At 40.8% G+C, this 22,321-nt stretch overlaps 1 protein-coding gene across 15 annotated transcripts in view; it reads left to right on the forward strand.

The window, feature by feature from the left end:
* Positions 1-20,363, forward strand: part of MADD (MAP kinase activating death domain) — a 76,071-nt gene extending 55,708 nt beyond the window's left edge. For all 15 annotated transcript variants that reach the window (XM_064462590.1, XM_064462589.1, XM_064462591.1 and 12 more), the window contains 7 exons: positions 747-854; positions 938-1,102; positions 2,380-2,452; positions 5,698-5,804; positions 12,119-12,188; positions 17,037-17,083; positions 18,811-20,363. In XM_064462590.1, the coding sequence (XP_064318660.1) occupies positions 747-854; positions 938-1,102; positions 2,380-2,452; positions 5,698-5,804; positions 12,119-12,188; positions 17,037-17,083; positions 18,811-18,918 (678 nt within the window). In that variant the 3' untranslated portion in view covers positions 18,919-20,363. The remainder of the gene's footprint in view (positions 1-746; positions 855-937; positions 1,103-2,379; positions 2,453-5,697; positions 5,805-12,118; positions 12,189-17,036; positions 17,084-18,810) is intronic.
* The last annotated feature ends 1,958 nt before the right edge of the window (positions 20,364-22,321 follow it).

The raw sequence follows: 22,321 nt of genomic DNA on the forward strand, positions 1-22,321 counted from the left end.
ATCAATTAGAACTGCAATACAAATATGTATAAACATGACACTTCAGTTCCACAGTAACCCTAACATTTTCTTAATAGCCCTTTTGTGGGTGGAAACCTTTATTCTTACTACGAGTGTAACAAACATTTAGTATTCCATCAGTTTCTAGGTCATTGTAAGACTTGTAGCAATCAGTTTCTATACAAAACTATTTCCTCTGTCAGCTGCTATGCAGAATAAACCTTACGTCCTGTGACGCTCATTAAGAATACAGGCTAACACTTGTGTTAAAAGCTGGCTAGTTTTACTAACTTAACCGTCACCAGGGCAGATGGGAGTTAGGCCCTTTGAAAGCTCATTTTTCAAAGCATTTTGCATTTGGAACCTAGTTTTATGCACAAAAAAGGACACAAAATTATCTCACAATTAATTGGGAAAAAGCAGACCAGTTTACTGCAACATCACTGGAACCTAGGCACCTCACTATCCCATACTGAGTATGGTACCAGCGTGAACGTTGTTGTATGGCGTGATAACTCTTGTAGTCACGCTTTTTGAAACTAAACTTGTCACACTCCTAGAGTATCTTGCTTAAGGCTTTGTCCAAAATTGCTTCCAATCAGCTGTGTTGAAAATACTTCTTTTTCCTTTTATTTGTTGAAAATGCTTCTAGTGTCACCTAATGGGTTGGTTTTTTTTTTTCAATAGGTCAGGTGAACTTGGTTTCAAATTCAGTAATGGTTTCTTTTTTTTTTTCCCCCCTCTAGAATGGACGGGAGCTCCCTGTGAGACCCAGTGGTAGCCGCCACATCAAGAAGCAGACTTTTGTAGTACATGCTGGGATAGACACAACAGGAGACATATTTTTCATGGAGGTAGAGACAAAAATAATATTAATGCAACTAATAGTGTTCAACAAATTATATTAGGAATCTTATGTAGTATTTCGTGCTCCCAGGTATGTGATGATTGCATTGTGCTGAGAAGCAACATTGGAACAGTGTATGAACGCTGGTGGTATGAGAAGCTCATCAACATGACTTACTGTCCCAAAACAAAAGTGCTGTGCCTTTGGCGGAGGAATGGTCAGGAGACACAACTGAACAAGTTCTATACAAAGAAGGTATACGTCTTGTTTAATACACACAATACAGAGGGAAAACTGCATAGAACGAACAAATCCTTGGTGTGTCATATTCCATGTTTAGTCAAAAAAATAGCGTTGTCTCTCCAGCACTGGTTACTGAACTGCAGTGGCTGTTTAACAGCACTGACGTCTGTTATGCCTTGTTATTTACCTGAAGACAGCAGTACAGCATGATGTAATTTAATAAATTTACTTGTTTTTTTTGGTTAGAAGGAGGAAAGCATCAGTATTACTAAATATTGCATTATTTTGCAGGCTTATAAAGGTAGTAAAAGTATTGTGGTAGATTCATGGGGAAAAAGCTAAACAAAACTGTCTTAGTAATTGAGTTAATTGTGTCATTTTTAATGGCACACCCAAACTGACAAAATAGGTAAAAATTTTTCTCCACAGGACCATATTTGATTTTTCTTTCATATATGCCTACATTCTCCACTAATATTAATGCCCTTTTCTTCTCCTTATGACTAACTGCAAATGTAAAGAAATAGCTTGAATCTACTAGGAAAACTCCAGTAACTCTTAGAACTCCTCTAACTCCTACACAATGACCAGCAAAGAAAATGTAGAGAGTTCTAAATGCAAGTCATATATTGAAAGGTTATTATCTTTGAGATATATAAAGGGATTAGACTTCTGCTTCCACAAATTCATTTTACATAGACCAGGTCATCATAGTGCAGGTGTGAATACAAAGGGAAGGAGGACAAAAGCAGTGTGCTACTTGGAAAACTTCATTGCATGTAACTTGGACTTCAGTTAGAAAAGTTTCTTAAATTTTACTCTGAGATTATGGTTTATCATTATTCCATATTAGAGAGGGGAGTTAGGAGGAGATGAATAGAACAATGTGGCATAAGGAGACTGATAGGAATAACAAAAAGATAGATTGTCTGGCATGGCCAGTAACATTGACTGCTGGAAGCTGAAAGAAAGGGAGGTATTGTGATATTGTTTTGAGGCTTTTTCTATGCTAGGAAACTGAGTAAACTTGGTTAGATTGCTCATGAGCATGTGCCAAGCCATGAGCTCATCACTAGCTTGTGTTATGAAATTATGTGAAGTAGTTTCTCTGTGAACTTGAAAAATAAGTATAAATACTATATAGTAATTAGCTGTGATTGAACTTTTGTAGGCTTTTTGTTGTTATGCACCATGTGGGATGTGTTCTTTTTGTAGAATCTTAGAATCTTGCTGTTCTTTTCCCTTAGTAATTTGGAAAAATAACATTACTCTTCTTTTTTATATGTTAGTGTCGGGAATTATACTACTGTGTAAAAGACAGTATGGAGCGAGCAGCAGCAAGACAGCAAAGCATTAAACCAGGTACAAGATTTTGCTTGTTGGCAGCATTTGCTGTTTAATCTGCAATCAGTAACATTTTTAATTAATAATAACTTTGAATGTAATCTCCTTTTACTTGGAAATCTGAGGGTAGTTTTGTACATCCGTGTGTACATAGCAGACCTACTGTGATTATTAGCTTGCCCCCATATTTCTCACTCTAAATACAAACAAAACCAAAACACCTGTATAAGGAAGAGTTACATGTAAGAAGGACTAGCTGCCAGTAAAATAACTAAGAAAAGACTATGAAACTTCAGCTTTACTTTCTCTTCATGGTTGGCTAGCTACCTCTTATATTCCTGACTGAGACATAGTTCTATGTTGTCCACTTTGTCTTGAGAAGGGAGGCTAGTAAATATGGTTGTTTGTCTTCGTGAATCTACAGCGATGAATCTGCAGCTTTCTGCAGACTTCCAATGCACAAACCTTTTCTACATTGGAAAGTTTCCTACTGGTGCAAGTCAAAAGGTGCAGTTAACCCAACGTCCTTGTATCAGTAGAATTTCTTCAGTCTAGTTATTCTTCTTAGTTTAGCATCATCATCTGGGACAGGATAGTATAATTACACTGATGAAACTTTTCTTGGCAAACACCTCTTTCCTTTTCCTGTTGAGTCAAAAAAACCTAGAAAAATGGATTTGCAGTTTTGGGCGATTGAGTTCTTGGGAAGGCGATTTTCCACTTTTCTTAGTCCTCAGAGAGCAGCAGGTGCTGGATGTACCTGCGTAAAAAACACGAAGGTGGCTTACTTTCTACCTTCGTAAGATGGTTGTTTTTCTCTTGTTGGAGGCTGTTTGCAGGTTCAGGGTAACATCACTGTGGTTTGATTTTTGTTGCAAGTATTTCTTTTTTTAAGTGAATGCTAGGACTCTGGGAGCCATGCTTTGAGGTACAAGCCTATTTTAGGTGTGTCTTAATGCCACATCAAAGGGTTCTACTTTTTATACTTATAAATGACATCAGCATGACTGAGAAAATGACTTGTGTTTAAATCACAGAATCACATCTGGCATCCTAAGTGTTCAACTCTCAGCTAGCTGTAGGAGCTTGGAAGAGCCACCATTTTCTTCCTACCGTTAGTCCAACTTAACTTGAGGAGGGGGAGGAAGGACTGGACTTTCACTGAGGGTAGAGGGGGCAAAAGTGTCTTTGAAAGCCATTTTAAGAATTAGGCAATAATGTAGTATTAAAAATATATTTGAAAGCCATTCTGCATAAATGATTTTTTTTTTACAAATCACTATAAGAAAGCACTTTCTAGCTGAACTGAATGATGTAAAAGAAACTAGATGAAAATACCTAGATTGTCATCTATCAATGCACTCTATTAAATTGTCTTTGTTGTAACCATGTTGACTTTTTCATTGTTGAAAGCATAAAACAATGCCATACAAAATCATCAAGCTTACAAATGCAAGCCTAGTTTCTACTTGCTTATGTTTTTGTACTTAAGACTATGCTATCTGGTGTTATGTAATTGCAGCGTCTTACTAGGCAGAAATGAGACTTGGCACTTAAATGAACAAAACCCCAATATGAACTACAATGTCCCTTCATGTAACCAAGATGAAATTTGTTACAATACTTAAAAGTCTAGTGGTTCTCAGAAGGCTGTCATTAGAAAGTGGGCTCTATTGAAATGCTGCCTGCTATTCTTTGTAGTGTCCTTGTGCTATATGCATCAGACGAAAGTTATTTTTATTGTTTTATGTTTCTTTTCCACATATCATGACTTGGATGACTGCTTTCTGTTCTTTATCTCTCGCCCCCCCTCTCTCTTGCCCCCCCTCTCTCTCCCCCCCCCTCTCTCTCCCCCCCTCTCTCCCCCCCTCTCCCCCCCCTCTCCCCCCCTCTCTCTCCCCCCCTCTCTCTCCCCCCCTCTCTCTCTCCCCCCCTCTCTCCCCCCCTCTCTCCCCCCCTCTCTCCCCCCCTCTCTCTCTCCCCCCCTCTCTCTCTCCCCCCCTCTCTCTCTCCCCCCCTCTCTCCCCCCCCCCTCCCCCCCCTCTCCCCCCCCTCTCTCCCCCCCTCTCTCCCCCCCTCTCTCCCCCCCTCTCTCCCCCCTCTCTCTCTCCCCCCCTCTCTCTCTCCCCCCCTCTCTCTCTCCCCCCCTCTCTCTCTCCCCCCCTCTCTCTCTCCCCCCCTCTCTCTCTCCCCCCCTCTCTCCCCCCCTCTCTCCCCCCCTCTCTCCCCCCCTCTCTCCCCCTCTCTCTCTCCCCCTCTCTCTCCCCCCCTCTCTCTCTCCCCCCCTCTCTCTCTCCCCCCCTCTCTCTCTCCCCCCCTCTCTCTCTCCCCCCCCCTCTCTCCCCCCCTCTCTCTCTCCCCCCCTCTCCCCCCCTCTCCCCCCCTCTCCCCCCCTCTCTCCCCCCCCCTCCCCCCCTCTCTCCCCCCCTCTCTCCCCCCCTCTCTCCCCCCCTCTCTCCCCCCCTCTCTCCCCCCCTCTCTCCCCCCCTCTCTCCCCCCCTCTCTCCCCCCCTCTCTCCCCCCCTCTCTCCCCCCCTCTCTCCCCCCCTCTCTCCCCCCCTCTCTCCCCCCCTCTCTCCCCCCCTCTCTCCCCCCCTCTCTCCCCCCCTCTCTCCCCCCCTCTCTCCCCCCCTCTCTCCCCCCCTCTCTCCCCCCCTCTCTCCCCCCCTCTCTCCCCCCCTCTCTCCCCCCCTCTCTCCCCCCCTCTCTCCCCCCCTCTCTCCCCCCCTCTCTCCCCCCCTCTCTCCCCCCCTCTCTCCCCCCCTCTCTCCCCCCCTCTCTCCCCCCCTCTCTCCCCCCCTCTCTCCCCCCCTCTCTCCCCCCCTCTCTCCCCCCCTCTCTCCCCCCCTCTCTCCCCCCCTCTCTCCCCCCCTCTCTCCCCCCCTCTCTCCCCCCCTCTCTCCCCCCCTCTCTCCCCCCCTCTCTCCCCCCCTCTCTCCCCTCCTCTCTCCCCTCCTCTCTCCCCCCCTCTCTCCCCCCCTCTCTCCCCCCCTCTCTCCCCCCCTCTCTCCCCCCCTCTCTCCCCCCCTCTCTCCCCCCCTCTCTCCCCCCCTCTCTCCCCCCCTCTCTCCCCCCCTCTCTCCCCCCCTCTCTCCCCCCCTCTCTCCCCCCCTCTCTCCCCCCCTCTCTCCCCCCCTCTCTCCCCCCCTCTCTCCCCCCCTCTCTCCCCCCCTCTCTCCCCCCTCTCTCCCCCCTCTCTCCCCCCTCTCTCCCCCCTCTCTCCCTCCCCCCCTCTCTCTCCCCCCCCCTCTCTCCCATCACAGGCCCTGAGCTGGGTGGTGAGTTCCCTGTACAAGATATGAAGACTGGTGAAGGTGGTCTTCTTCAGGTCACGCTGGAAGGAATTAACCTGAAATTTATGCACAGTCAGGTATGAGGGAAATCTGTGAGAAGACTGTGAGCATGAAGCTTTCTGCTGCATGCCTGCATATGTGTTTCCTCTTCCCAGAGTGTCAACAAGGAAAAGGGATAGTGTGATGGGGGTAAAAAAGCATATGTATATTTACACTCACACACAGATAAAAATATGTAAAGATATGTAAAAATACTCTGAAATTAAATATCCTCAGGAAAACTATAGTTAACTGAAGAAAAACGTTGATACAGGTTTCAGCTTTTTGTTTCTGGGGCTCTGAATTGTCCAAGCACAAAAAAAATGGTAGCCACTCTATTAAGGGACAGAAAGTGTCACATCATGTGTCACACTGTGAACATATCCTGATGGCATAGGCCGTCAACTTTAAAGATAGTGTTTCAATATTGCAGGTACAGAGGGCAACCTTCTGCATCATATTTAATTGGTCTTGTTTTAAAATTGGAGAAATCATCCGTAGATTTTAGTGTGAAAATAGAAAGTGAAAGTGGCTCTTGCTGTAATATACAAAAATAAGAAAAAAAATACTGATTCTTTTTTCCTTCTGAATAGCAGATCTCGTGGGCATAGAGGAAACACACTAGAATTGTCATTTCTTCCTTTCTCCGGATGTTGTTTCTGTTGCTTCCTTTGATTCTTGTTTTTTATTTTGCTTTGTGTTTTTTTTTGTTTTGCATATGACATTAAATGCATGCTATGCTAGACAGTAGAATCAATTTTTAGGGGAGAGAGAGAAGCTTCTGTCAGTCCTCTGTGGAGTGTTTTTTCCTTTCCTCCTGATTAGACTTTTCTCCCCACACAAGCTTTGTTCTTCTTTGAGGATACATCAGTGTAGATCCCACTGGAAGTGCACGTGCATCTCAAACACACATGCTCAAAATCTTTAATACTTGTCCCAGGGTCACAGCAGCACCATGTGCCTCTTTGAGCTCATACGTGCCAGTATAACGAGTGGAGAGTTGTGAACCTCCCCTTCAGTTTTCTTCCTGTCTATTACTAAGGTAGAACCTGGATTACAGCTGACCTGCTCTAGTATTTCAAAACTACTCTGTGATGGAACAGCCTACCTGTATGACTTAGTTATCGGTTTTACCTTTTTATTGGATATGCCAAACTATGAAGAACTGCAAGAGGAACTCATGGGTAATACAGAATGAATTTTCATAGTTACTGGAAATGGCAGGTATGAAGCACTTGAAAATTAAACCAGCTTCTCAAAGCAACAGTTTGATATCATTATAGACAGAGGTAACAGGGAGTGTTCTGTTTGCTTCTCCTTTTTCTTCTGCCAGAATTCAAAGAAGATCTTGACCTCTAACTGCTCATCTCTTGAACAGTCTATGGAGATGACTCTATTTCATAAATGAACACCCAGGTATAAATGCATTTGCAGTGAGAAAAGATATAAGAAGGTAGCCATATCATCATCATCATGGTTTCTTAAGTGTAACAGGCATCTTCACAAGACAGAGACACTCAGTGTTAAGCACGTAGCGAGCACATGTGCATCTGTCCAAAAGGAAAACTTTAAATCCTAGAATATACCCTTGCCCTTAAATCAAAGCCTCCCCCTCCCCAAAAGACTGGAATGACATTCTGAAGGAAACCTTAGGAAAAGCTAGTACTGATTGTTATTATACAACTGTCAGGACCATTATCAGTTGAATTTCCTACCATGGATGCGGAGTCCTGTGCTACCACCAGCACTCCTAGAGTACTAGCTTTATCATATCCTTCCTTACAGAGAATGTTCTCATTTGCTGTCCGTGGTGCAAATTATGACATCTTTTCTGGAAGACAATCTGTGCAGGTCAAACCCAGAAAGTATGCCAGCTGCGTCCCCCAGCTGAAAGATTATTCCTCCTCTTGATCACCCTTCCAATAAGGCTGTAGCTGGATCAGTTTCCATTACTTAAGATGGGTATTGAAACAAGTACAGTTCTGGAAAACTTACTTCATTTATTCAATATGCTTAATTCTTGGTCTGTTAGATTTACATTGCCAGTTGGCAGGGGCATTCAGTGCCATTTAGTGGACCTAAGACATATCCTTGTTTTCCTTCTCAAAACAAAGTGTCTAGACAGGTATCAGAGGTCTGCCATTTGAGGGTCCGTATAGAATGGACAACTGTAGCAGTTATGGAAAGGACTTCTAGTTGCACCATCCAAAAAAATCCCCTCCAGTTTCATAATCTGTGGAGCTAAAGGATGTTTGCATTTTTATTCTAACATTCATCAACCAGTCTGCTTTCTTAATAAGTCTGGATGAATTTTCATTTCCAATTTTTATATAAATTATATAAATTGCTCCCCAAGGCAGTTGATTTCAGAATATGTGTATGAGCGTGATTAAGACCAGGATCCTATAGCCATTTCTCTGTGTTGAAAATGGCTTTTTCTGTTCCTGTTGAGTTTGGATGGGGATACTGACCAACGCCTACAGGACCTCATCAGGCACAGCTTTCTCTTTATCTTCCTTTCCTTACTCCTTATACAGGCCTTGTTCTTGGCCCACTTTCCAAGTTTTCTTTTCAGCAATGCAGCTTACTAAAAGAAGGTATTTCTCTTGCTTTTCTGGGTTGGGCATCAGAAATCATGGATTTAGAGCATAGCAAGAGACAGTTCCTCTTTAAAACAAAAAAAAAAAAAAAGGAAGATAAATGGAGTCTATTCTGTCCTACCTGAGAAGAAGACTGAACATACTCCTTCAGTGTTAGAATGACACCTGCTTTCATGAAAATGTTTTTGAAGGATCTTGATTTGCAGTGCATATACTTTCTTACCGTATTGTGAAATCCTCAGGAAATGTCTTAGATGCATGGTGGGCCAACCTATTATCGACATGTGATAGTTGTCTTTAGTGTTCACAAATCATCTCACCATGCCAGCAGCACATGTAAGTTTAAGAAGAAAAAAATGTTCAAGTCTATCTGTGCCTAGCAGGTCAGAGGAAGTCCCTTGGAATAAGGAGGAATCAAGTGTACCTGTGGTGTTGGTGGACTATTCTGAGTTTACATCTACAAATTATGTTATAATATTGGGCCTCAGTAACTCTGTCCCCGTTATGAATTAATCTGTATCAAAAATAGATGGAAGTTTAATAAAATGCAGCAGGCACATGCCCATCTACAGTAGGATCCACACTGAATGCTCTGTCTTGAAGAAGCACAGTTTCCCTAGGGTAAGTAACTGCTATTTCCTTTACTCTTGTTTTCCGATTGAGTGAGAGGAGACTACCTCTGTCCCTTAAATAACATAACAAGAAATTGCCCATCAACTCATATATCTTCTGAAAACTGATAACTTACTGTAATTGTGACAAAATAAATTCTCATCTTGCTTTAACCTTTGTGGGAATACAGCACTCCTTAACGTTATATTCAGACCATGAGCACCTGGGGCAGTCATGTCTTCTAGGCAGCTTTACTGTTACCAGATAAAACAACCAATGCTTCAACTGAGCCTTTCTATTCACTTTGCAAATTTTGTATGTTAGACTACTAGCAAAAACTTCACAGAAACCATTACAGAAAAAGGAAACTAAGTGCAACAGTGTTCTGTTATTGACTTGTTTTCTCTGTAAATATTCCTTGAAAAATAAAATGTTTTTGACCAACTATACTGACATAAAACATGGGCAAAAACAGGCAAACAAGAAAGATGGGATTAAGTGACAGGATTATGGTGACTGGAGCTAAATCTAGTTGGTGGTGGGTCACAAGTGATGTCCCCCAGGGCTCAGTTTTGGGGCCAGTCTTGTTTAATGCCTTTATCAATGATCTGGATGAGGGAATAGAGTGCACCCTCAGTAAGTTTGCAGACAACACCAAGTTAGGCAGGAGTGTCGATCTGCTAAGGGTAGGAAGGCTCTGGAGAGGGATCTGGGCAGGCTGGATCGATGGGTTGAGGCCAATTGTATGAGGATTAACAAGGCCAAGTGCTGGGTCCTGCACTTGGCTCGCAACAACCCCATGCAACGCTACAGGCTTGGGGAAGAGTGACTGGAGAGCTGCCCAGTGGAGGAGGACCTGGGGGTGTTGGTTGACAGATGGCTGAACACGAGCCAGCAGTGTGCTCAGGTGGCCAAGAAGGCCAATGGCATCCTGGCTTGTATCAGGACTAGTGTGGCCAGCAGGAGCAGGGAGGTGATTGTGCCCCTGTACTCAGCACTGGTGAGGCCCCACCTTGCATCCTGTGTTCAGCTTTGGGCCCCTCAGGACAAGGAGGACACTGAGGTGCTGGAGCGTGTCCAGAGAAGGGCAACGAAGCTGGTGAAGGATCTGGAGAACAAGTCTGATGAGGAGCGGCTGAGGGGGCTGGGGGGGTTTAGCCTGGAGAAGAGGAGGCTGAGGGGAGACCGTATCGCTCTCTGCAACTGCCTGAGAGGGGCTGGAGTGAGGTGGGGGTCGGTCTCTTCTCTCAAGTCACTAGTGATAGGGCAAGAGGAAATGGCCTCAAGCTGTGTCAAGGGAGGTTTATATTGGATATTAGGAAAAAAAAGTCTTTCCTGAAAGAGTGGTCAGGCATTGGAACAGGCTGCCCAGAGAGGTGGGGGAGTCACCACCCCTGGAGGTGTTCAAAGAACATGTAGACATGGCACTTGAGGACATGGTTTAGGAGGCCTGTGGGTGTTGGGTTGGGGGTTGGACTTGATGATCCTGCAGGTCTTTTTCAACCTTAATGTTTCTATGATAAGTCGTCTTTCCCTGCATGCTTGAATGTAAGCAGAAAGCAAGCTTCAGATTTTCTGTTAAGTAAATTGGAAGTTTAGTTTTTTATATTGAAAAAAATATCCTGGTCTGTATATTAGTTCTCTGCTAATAACAATAAAACCCTTTTGGCTTGAAATTCACCCTGACTTCTCTCAGATGTAGGGTGCGTTTACTGATGTCTATTGGTATAGATAAGCCTGTTTCTTCAAAAAGCCACAGCGATTTCTGGTGTTGACTTCCTTTGCCTTTCTTGGGTAGCATATCATCTATGATTACATGGGTGGTGTTAGTATTGGTTTCAGGAGGGTTGCAGAGATTTCCTTTCCCTTCTTTCCAAGACAATGAAGTTTCTCTAATAACATTTTTTAAAAAAGGTCCTGAGATCATGGTGTGATAAGTGTACAGGCAATGAAAGTATCAATCCAGACTATTGTAATATAATCTCCCTAAGGTAATGGACATAGACTTACTCTGAATGTTAGGGCGATGTTTCTCTTAGTGTTTCTCTTGCTTTGGAAAAGCAATTATATTAGGAACTGGAATATGGAATTGATTCCTTATAGCACTTTCTATGGATTCTTATGTCTGTTAACTGACTCTGACTGTTTTGGAGATGTGTATATAAGAAGGGACTGTTTTGTATCTTGAAATAGATTGGATATTGAACAAACTCCGTATGCTCAGAGAACTTTTTTATTCATGCAATCCTGCCATCTTGGTTCTGGACTGAAAAAGCTAGTCAGGTAGTTCAACTGTTTTGTCTTTTGGGATTGACGTAAGTAAAACATGAGTTTAAAGCAGGTTTGTTTTCTAAGTGACAGCTCAGCTAGCGGCAGCCATATGTGAAGTGAGAAAATAGATCTCTATTGAGAGAAGGGTCCAAACTCTCCCATCCTGCCTAAAGCAGAAAAATGGTACTGAATGTTAAAGGACACAGTTCCAGGAGTAAGTATGCAGATTATGTGTCATAAAATGTAGTAAGATCTTACATGGCAGGGCTCTTGGGGAGAAGGAAGATCAGTGGTTCCTCATTGGATTAAACTCAGCTATGGGATAGGTAAGGAGGATCAGCGTCAGGGTGGGAAGTGTAGTGCCCCTTACCTGCCCTCTGTGCTGGAGGAGGATGCATGGAGGGGCAGAAACTAACTGGGATGGATCAGAGGCTACAAATGGTGCCAAATTTGGGAGCCAGCTTTATTCTCGTCCCCCTTTTCTGTTGTATTTCAGGTGTGTTGGTATTCTTTTTGCAATAACTCATTTGAGTGCCTGAAGGGGTAGCAATGTTGGATATGTCAGAGTTACTAACTCCTTCGTTTCTCTTCCATGCTTTCTCCTCCTGCAAGGAGCGGAAGGTACTTCATCTTCTGCTGTCTTCGCTTCTTAGCACTTTTAAGTTGTTTGTTGATTTCTAGCATTGTGGCAAGTTTGTCTTTTGAATATTTTTTCACCCTTTATATATTAAACTGTAAATGAACTGGTAGTCTATGCTACAACACTTCAGGCTGTATCTGCTGTGATGTTTTTGTTTAATTTTGGTTTTTAGTTTAAAAAAAAACCAAACCTGACTAATTTTATGTTACTTTCCCTCCTGTTTTTATAGGTTTTCATAGAGCTGAATCACATTAAAAAGTGCAATACTGTGCGAGGAGTCTTTGTCCTGGAGGAATTTGGTAATTACATTATTTTGATATTAGGTCTGTACTCACATGGCAGTAACTCAAATTTCCAGTCTTCACACTCAGAGTTGCACTGCAGTTTCAAAAATGGGAGGGAAATGTAGATTGCATGTGAAAAGTTGCCTGAGAGATGGGTGACTTCACATAGAAATTTACACATTAATTTTCATCATATTAAGATTTGTGGCCTAGGTGCTTTTTGTTAAGAGACAAAGATGATGTCCTGAGTCTTCTGAAGGAATCAAAAGAACAGTTAAACTTGGATGTGTGTAGGAATTTTCTTTGGCATGTTCCTTTTTCATCTGAGAAAGCACTTTTTTTAAAGCAGGACTTATGGTCGATCTTTCTGAACACACTATGCTTTCATTACAAAGAACTACTGTTAATTACAAAGTTTCCTCTTTGCTCTATGTGGAATTTCATTTTTGTTGTATGAAGCAGAAGATGTTTTGCCAGGTTGCACTTTATTTATCCTGTGGTTTTTGTTTCAGAGCATGACTGGTAAAGAGTGGAAAAGTAAAGGTTAAGGAGAATAGAGAATTTGTGTTATTTTGGTCAGTGATTGCTATTGTATATAATCTGTTTACAGTCTAGTTTGGGGAAAATTCTGGGTTACTATTCAGTGTTAATGTCACTCACATTACACTTGACTCATGTCTGGAAAAAATGAATGACTTCAGACGCAGTTCTCCAGAATACTCTCCACATACTTCGCTTGAAATAATCCTGAAACCCATATAGGTTTATTCTTCCACCCATCTGTGAGACATTTGTCTAGGTCTTAAGTGTATGTATGAAACACTTAAAAAGAAGATAAATCATTCTTTCCATAGTAGATCAGCATCCACACTTCGTCTGTTAATCAAAATCTAAATCAGCAGCTCCCTTTACCAAGACTCTCATTGTGCTTTGGTACCGTGAATAGAATGCTCTGGCCAAGGGATTCTCTCTTCGAATATAAAAGACAGTTAATATGAGATTGCTGAAATTAATGTCTTTGTACATAATAATGTGTTGTCTCCTTTCGGTGATACAAAGTTATAAGGTACTGAAATGATAAAGCCTTTCTGACTGTTGCAGTTTGCTGTTGTTTGCCATAAATTAATCTCTCAGAAGTCTGGGATTTGAATTTGTGAACAATTTTTTTCCCATTTTCTAAAAATGCTGTTCATTGTTGAAATGATCAGATCAGTGTATTTAAACCCTGAAAAATTTCTAATAGTTTAGTTGTCTGCACTTTATGGTTGCATATTCCTTTGATACCTTGTTTTCACCCTGACGGGCATGATTCATTTTACTACTTACAGAAATTGCGTAAGGCTGTAAAAGATTATTGATGAGTTTTTCGGAGATAAGAGCTCAGAAGCTGTAAAATTAGTTGAAAGAATGGCTTCAGCTTCTGAAATCTTTAACTTAAATGGAATTACTTGGATCAGAAATGAATTTTGGATCTTTTTTGAGGGGTTTTAACTCAAAGTATTTCTTTTAATAGTTTGTTTATATTGCACAAGAAGAAAGACAGCATTTGACTGAGTTGTTTCCAGTCAGCTTCTATTCATGACTCTGTAATATGGCATTTACCCCCTAAATAATGATGTAATAACTGTAAGAAAAAGAACATTTTTTTTTACAGAAAATTTTATAATTAAGGGCCTATTGCAAAAGCTAGAATTGTGATATGGAACTTAGGAAAGGGTAATTTTAAGAATTAAAAGAATTTTAAAAATTAGAAATAAACTGGGAGTTGGACACTCTAAGCAAAACCAGAAATTAAACAAATTAAAAATAGAGGTCACAGACAAAAACCAATTTAAAGGTACAAAATGAGATTTACAATTTGCCCATCCAGCTAACAAAGAGAAAGAAGAAAGGAAGAAAGATGTTGCAGGGGAGCTAACCTTTCTTCTTGTGCAGAGATAAGAGACAACCTCAGAGCTGCTTTAATTGTTACAAAGATGAGAAGGTATGCCAATCTGTCCTGTTCAAGAGAAATTAACATGTTCATTTGTTAATAGTAAACTAACAGCATTCACCGAAAACTTGCACAGACCTCTTAAGAATGAGGTTATTTAGCTGTGTTAAACATCATGAACTTGCAATCAGATTCATTATAGGAGGAGTATACTGAAGTACTGTCTCCTCTCAGAAAGGCAGGGAGTGGTAAGCATGTGTATTCCAGCCCGACGGGGAATACTTCGATGCAAGATTTGTTTGTTTTGGTTTTGCCAAGCATGAGTGCTCCAGTTTCAGTGATATCGCATCAGGAAATTAAAGGTCTGTTTGTGTTAACGCTGGGTTTAGGTGGCAGTGTGAAAGTTGGAATTGTGATTTCAGGGGAGGATGCAAACAGAAGTTCAGGAATTGTTGCCCACAAATGGAAGTGGAGATTTAATTAAGTGAGGAAATGTAAGGCTCTTCCCTCTGGAATTTGAGTTACTGCTGTGTACTTGTGCTTTACTTTCTTGTGGCCCCTTCACCGCCGCTGCTATGAAAACCTTCATTCTCCAGCAGGTAAAGTGAAGTCCCCTAAACTCATTCTATGCTAGCGCCATATTTTCATTCACAGGACCAAAGGCTGCAGGATGGTGCTTACTAATTTACTCCCTTCATCCACTTAGTTCAACAGCATCAGGAATAAGTTTTAATGTTAGAATACAAGTGCTTCTGCTAATCTGTTAATTGGAGGCTTGGGTCTCTTCCACCCCCCCCCCCCCCCTTCTTTTATCTTTGTATTCTGCAGTGGTAGTGCTTTGACTTCTCTGAGTGTAAATCCAAACCCACTCTTTTTACTCTTCCTAACTCAGTCCTCTCGGGAGAATTTTCCCCATTGGAAGGACCGTGAAGGAGTACTTAAAGACAAGGCAACTTACTGACAGTGAAGTGGGGACAGTACCTTGTCTCAGTGCTCTCCTGTCCCCTCAATTACGATACAGGACTTTACAGCTTCCCTTCTTTCCTTCCCTCACGGCACAAGGTCCTTACAGCTCTCCCTCCCTGCTTTTTGAAGAGTCTGTGAGCAGTTGTGTGTTATCCCGTGGGCAGTGAGACTTACACAGCTGTAAATTCCTACCCTATTTGGCTGTGCACCAGCCTCACTCCCACCTTTATCCCCTGGTGACATAGAGTTAATTTGGAACAGCTGGTGCCAACGGGTAAGGTACCTTGGATGTGCACCTCCGTATCTCCCCAACTCTAGTCACTGGCACGGGGGCAGTGCAGCCTGGGTGTGTACTTCCCCTATTTCTCAGTCCTTAATGTGACTGCCAACTCCAAGAAAAGAGAGAATTGAAAAATTAAAAATATTACATTACTTTTTACAATCATATTCTGTACTTTTCACTAGATCTTTTTCAAGAATGAAAATACCATGATATATGAGAATTAGTAGGCACTGGTTTATATTTAGACCACTTTCTCAAACCCAGTCTGCACTGCCTATTTTTGGCCCCTTAGAGTGTGATCCGTCTTCCTCTTCAGTGTTTAGCCATGCCATATCACAGTTGAAAAGGTGACATCTGCATGGATAGGTTTTGTTGTGGGCTTCCTAGTTATTCATACTGAACTCATCTGCCGCTGTTTCTTTTCTTGTCACTAGTACTATGTGTAATAAAACATTTACCCTTCCTCTGTGAGCCTGGTATGATTTGGTTTTGCGTAATTTCTGTATTGCTGCTTCTAAATTTTTTTTGTTGTGGCACAGAAATTCCATGGCAAATTTCAGCAATTCTGGAAGGGACGTATTCAAAGTTGATGTTGGTATTCTAATGACCTTAATAGTTTAGATTTGCCATTTGTATGTTCTTAGTGTGGTCTTTGTTCTCTCCCGGTGATTTCCCATGGTATCTGTTCACAACAATATTTGTAGACCAAGTGTGGGTCAAAGGCAAGTTCAGATGCAATGCACACTACCGGGATGGTTACAGCTTGCTTTTCTATGCATTCCACAATGAGAACAAAAGGCAAATTTTCTTTAGCTATATTACGCCTGTTTCTTTTCTGTTAGTTTGAGGCAGTGCAAGGGAGCAAGATGAAATTTTCCAGATAATAGATTTTTTTTCATCAGTGCCCTAATCCTCTTTATATAGAAAGTTTTCTAGAAATCAACAAGCCTGGTATTTTAAGAATACGTGCAACTAAAATCAGTATTTTATTTTAAGGCAACTTGTTCGAAAGCAATGAATGTTTTCAGTATGTCAAGTTAATACCATCACACACATCCTTGACAGGAGAAAGAATGTTTTGAGAAACTCTTGAAATAGAACCGGGAAACAGCTTGCCAGTTTAGAAAATATTCTCCAATTCTCCATCAGCTCCTTCCCCCCCCCACCCCGCCCCGGATTTTACTAACTTACTACAGTGTCCAACAGTTCTTTTGAGGTCTGTTTTTCAGCAGAGAAGGATTCAAACACCTAAAGGATAAAATCTTTGGGAATCGTGTACTGACAAACTCCTCTGAAATTGCTGGTTTATGCTTTATTGTAGTTGACATTAGGCATATTTTGTCATTAATTTTTGTGTCTGGCAGGAATAAGTAGTATGAGAAAAGCTAGAGCCTCTAAGAACTATCAAATATCTACTATGGTTTTCCAAACAGAGGCAGTGAAATATTTTTGCCAATCTGAGTAGTTTATTATGACGTTACCAGTGTCTTCAAGGACATATGTAATGTAAATGAAGAGAAGGAAGAGTATCTAGGCATGAGGGATGGTGAGGTGCCCTGTACCTGCACCTGCTGTCTGTGTGCAGCCCTTCCCTTTCCTATGGGAACATTGTGCTATTTCTTTCCCTTTTTCCTCTCGTTTTTTGAACTTTTTGTTTTGTCTCTTGCCCGTCCGGTTTTAGTTCCTGAAACTAAAGAAGTGGTGAGCCACAAGTACAAGACGCCAATGGTGAGTCAACTGCGATGCCCTCTGGTAGTTCTTTAGAGGATATATCTTTACATTTTCATGTGGTGGAAAGAATTACATTGAGATTGCAGGATTTTCAATGCTAATACTGCAGCGAAACATCACCTGCTCTTTTCTGATAGTTTTCCTTAAGGGAAGAAAATGAAACTTGGTGATTGTTGTTTTCGTGAAACTAGAGGAACTCTTAGGTAGTGCAGAAAGCGTGGTCTCTTTTCTTTAGATAGATAAGGGTGCAAGGTGGCTGGTTTGACATGAACTTTAGCCCCGTAAGAGCTACTGGAACTGGTAAATTTAAGACAATGCAGAACACGATCCGTAATCCACAGAACAGGTGGAATGGGAGACTAGTTCCTGGGCATAAAATGATTGCTAATGGAGTTTATGGAAAAACTCCCATTTCCTCATGAAAGTGAGCAGTGAGATGCAAGAGAACAGTGTAAGTATTGATTCCTGCCATAGAGGTGAGTTACTGCTTTGGTTTACTGTTCAGTTTTCATAACGTTTTTTGAACACCAGCAGTCAATAATGATACTTAGTGCTCTTACACATAATAGTTCAATGATCAGGCTTACAGGCACTTATGAGGAAGAAATAGAAGCCAATGATTATGATCAGAACTGAAATTTCTCCAGTTATTTTATGTCTGAAGTGCAGCATGTACATTTGGTGATTGCATGGAAACTCAGCCCTTCGAGAGGAGAGAGAGGGAAATTACTTGAAGAAGGTAGAAATGTTTTAGAAACAAAATGCTTAGAATATATGTAACTTAAGAAGCAGATAGCTGTATCTTTTAATAAGAAAAGCCAGTTTAATGGAAATTAATTGTATTTTACGCAAGTGTTTTACTTGTACTGTAATACAATGCAACACGTTGTTATTACCTTTACAAAGATTATAAATGTCAATTTATAGGACAAGAACTTTTAAGATGATCAGAATAGCCAGTATTAGAACTAGGATATAAACTGTGCTGCCAGTCACATGCTGAAAGAGGATTTTCTGTTAAATCATAGCACACTTAATGAGTTAAAAGCAATAATTATAAATCTTGCTAATGCTATGTGAAACCCTCTGCCTTAAGGTAGTGACAAAATTGCTTGGTGTTCTTCATATGAAACGTGATGTTGGGTTATGTTTTTTTAATTAATAAAAAGGCAAAAGAATTAAAAAGCTTGTATTATCCATGGATTCACTAGCGTTGGTTAAAAATTACAAGGATTACCAGTCCTTGTACTTTTGAGCATAAAAAGACAGTTGTGAATAAGGAAGAATCCCACCATCTCATGAGTCAAGGTACAGTATTGGATGTTTAGTTTTAGCCTTTTTAGTTAGCTTTTTCGACCCTTCCCAGAGAATTTTTTGTAACTTCATAACTTTATATGACAGACCAAAAGCAAATACGTAGGATGTTTTTTCTAAAGCCAGCTGGCCAACTTTTTAGCTTAGCTTGCTGTTCTTAATGATTAGAATCGTATTATCAAGCAACTGATGTTTTTATCCCAAAGGAGGGTTTTTAAAATTTCTTATAAGGTTTTTCTTCTCTGTCCATCTCATTTATAAGGTACTGTGGGACACTTTTGCCTGATTTTGTCTGTAGCCAGAGTAATTGTCCCACGAAGGAAGATGTAGCAAAATACAAATTGTGCAGTGGATCTTGTAAAACGCTAAATCATCTGAATTGCATTATCTCATTTTCTAAATTCTTGTAGGCTCATGAGATCTGCTACTCTGTGCTGTGTCTCTTCTCTTATGTTGCTGCCATTCGTGGAAAAGAGGCAGAAAACAAAAGCAAACCACCTCGACCAGTTTCCAGTTGATCACGACGGTGGGAAACACCTACCCTTTGGCATGTTGACGTGCAGCGCTCCCATTTGTACTGGTTACTGAAGCTCACTTTACTCTCTTCTGTGAGAACTTGATTGTTCATGTATGAACCTGCAAGTCTTTACCCATAGAAAAAAAAACTAAGACTTCACTGCTCAGTCTCCTGAATTCATCCTTAATGGAGGTTTTATGAGCTCTTTAATCAGACAGTTTTGAGTATCAGCATCCAGCTGCGAGTGACCTACTCTGGCCATTCCTTTGGAATTCCTTTTTTCTTAAGATGACTATCAGCTTGATTTTGGTTGGTTTTTTGTTTCTAGTGGTACTTGTTACAGATTAATCACTTTACAACTGCAGGCTTCTACTTTCAGGTTCTCTGGCATGTGCACAGTGGAAGCAGTCTGGTCCTGCATGTTGTTTAAATGTGGTGGTCTTATTGTTTTCCTTCTGTATTGTTCATTTTTACCTCCCAACATGGAGTACTTGTCACATAGTTCTTCAGACCCTTTTGGTAGACGTGAACAATTTAGCTACCATAGTCTTAAAATATCATGAGACAATTGAAGCGTGGATATTAAATTGGTCCATCTGTGGAGGTGACTGCTTCTCAAGTGGGAAGAGAAGTGGAGAGAAAAACTTCGAAGGCAGTATATTGTGAAAACCCTGACACGTCATGGATAGTGTGGATTTTCAAATGAGAGTTTAGGTAATGTTTGTAGATATCGCGGCAGTAGAGTCAGTAGATGCGTATAAGCACTACCTAAAGCAGTTAATCACAGGGATTAGAAAATGAATAAAGAAATGTAAAACTTGGAAACCTTATTGGCAGAAGCACATGGCAGACCCATGTCTTTTTGGGTTTGTAACTGTTCTACTCAAGATATTTCTGTAGCAATCTGTAGAATATGTCCAGAATCCCAAAGGATTATGCTGTCTCCAGATTTTTTAAGCCTATTGCTTTTTTCCAACCTGTACCTGTATTATCAAGAAAACTTGCAAATAGCATGTTAATGTATAATGAAACTCCCATGGTTAAAATTATCCATTACATTCCTTATTTTAAGTAGGCTGAATATGAATGTGTTTTGCATCCTGTTTTTTGTTCTCGAACTGTACTGCACTTGTCTGGAAAGCTCTTAGGTGCTGGAAGGAGGGACTGTCTGGAGAAAATAATGTGACATGTAAAACACCTGGGAAAAATGCTCTGTTGCAAACTGATGTATTGTATGTTTTGACATAGAATTCTGAGTAAATGCACCCAGAAATAACCCTGTTTTGGCTTGGTCAGGGTGTCTACCATTTTGAATGGAATACACTAGTAATGGATGAGGAAATGATGTAAATATTGTAGTACCACATCTATTTATAGAAACTGTACAGCTGTCTCAATGTGAAAATAAAATGTCATTCAACCAGCAACTGGTTTTCATCCTCCTGTGTGTTTCTATTGATGCAACTTATTCTGAAATTAACGTAGCTATATACAAAATACATCATACACATATATGAAATAATGAAAAAGAGAAGACTAAGTAGAAAAAAAATCTACAGTTCTTTCCACATAAGCAGTTGAAACTTGGGTTTGCTTTTTTCTTCTATCATAATGTCCGTGTAATCAATCTAAAAAAAAAAAAAACAAAAATTGAAAAACATGAATAGGGAAAACAGATGCATCTGAAACAATGAATTTTTTTTGCACACATACAAATAGAAGCAAAAAATAAAGTTTTTTTTCATCCTTTCCTAGTATAAAGGCAAAACTGAAATTGGCAAAGCCTGAAATTAGCCTGTTTTGTATTTAATTTACTTATTTTCTTCTGAGACTGTAAATTTACTTCTAGCAATATCTGAATTTTTAGCAGCTGTAGTATTATTGGTACTACTGTATTACAAACACAGTTAAGAGTAAAATCACTTTGGTCTGCAATGGATATTCCATTTACTGTAATACTGTGTCCTTTATATTGGATATTAGGAAAAAAATGTCTTTCCTGAAAGAGTGGTCAGGCGTTGGAACAGGCTGCCCAGAGAGGTGGGGGAGTCACCACCCCTGGGGGTGTTCAAAGAACATGTAGACATGGCACTTGAGGACATGGTTTAGGAGGCCTGTGGGTGTTGGGTTGGGGGTTGGACTTGATGATCCTGCAGGTCTTTTCCAACCTTAATGATTCTACGTTCAATGGTGAGGAAGAATCAGTAACAACCTCAGACACTGGGCTTCTGCTCTTTAGGTGAGAGCAACTGACTTGGCTTCAAAATTTTTGAAATTTACAAAATCTTATCTGTGATGACTGTAACTTGGCAGGTGTTCTGCTAACTGAGAATGTAGCATATTCATCTGAGATAAAGGCACACTGTGCAGCGTTTCCAGTGCTAAATAGACAGTGCTCTTCTCTGGATACCAAACGCAGACCTGGAGGTTGGACTTAAAATTGTTACGGGAGCATAAGTCTTTTGGAATGCAGTCTTCCATCCTTTCCACCTTCACTTCCTTACTCCTAAGCATTAATCAGTATGAAAACATTACTTCTGAGGAAAAAAAAATTAACAGTAATTTGCATGTGTTTTGTCATGTCTCACTTGTTTTCATCTTTAGGTAAGAAGTCCTTGGCAGCAGTAAAACTTAGAGGATTCTAAAACTTCCAGAACCAAATGGAAGACAAACTGAGAATACTTGGTAATAATAAATAGTGTTAGAAGATTCTTAGACCAAAATGAATAATCCTCCTTGTTTTACCACTAGGAGGAGCCTGTGTCTTAGTGTTTATGTATTTCAAGATAAACTTCTAATTTTAGCGCTTCTGGTATTTCCAAGGCACTTACACAAATGTGACAAAGATTCACGAACTTGCCTTAAAACTTAAGGTATTTGTTTATTGTGAAGAAGTTTCTTTTTCTGTTACAATTCCTTGCTTGTGGAAGTTTGTTTTCAAAATTACCATTAAGTGTTCTCTGCAAACACTGGGGTTTGTGACTAGCCTTCCTGGCAGTTTTCGAAGTGAAACCAAGGTTACTAATTTATCTGGCTTCTGGATCGCAGATCTTCGTTGTAATGTTCAAAAACATTGCCCTTGTTTTGTTTGTGAATGCAGGGTTGGTTTCTAATATGTATGTGCCCATGTTTTAAAGGCTAAAGGTTTTAACGCCAGTGAGTGTCACAACAACGGTACTTAAATACTTACTGAGGATATCTCTGGAAAAAAGCTTTGAAGGTGTCTGTTGAAGGGAAGGGTTCATTACTTTAAGAAGGCCATTTTACAAATTTCCCACACACTGATTACTAGCTTCAGATAATCCCTGCCCTCCTACTTTGACACTTTCAGGATAGCATAGTTTCTAAGATAAAGTGTTCAGCTGGGCATTCAAAAGCTAAACTGCTCATAAATGCAAATCATG

Source organism: Phalacrocorax carbo, chromosome 10, assembly GCF_963921805.1.
Source record: "Phalacrocorax carbo chromosome 10, bPhaCar2.1, whole genome shotgun sequence".
NCBI lineage: Eukaryota > Metazoa > Chordata > Aves > Suliformes > Phalacrocoracidae > Phalacrocorax > Phalacrocorax carbo.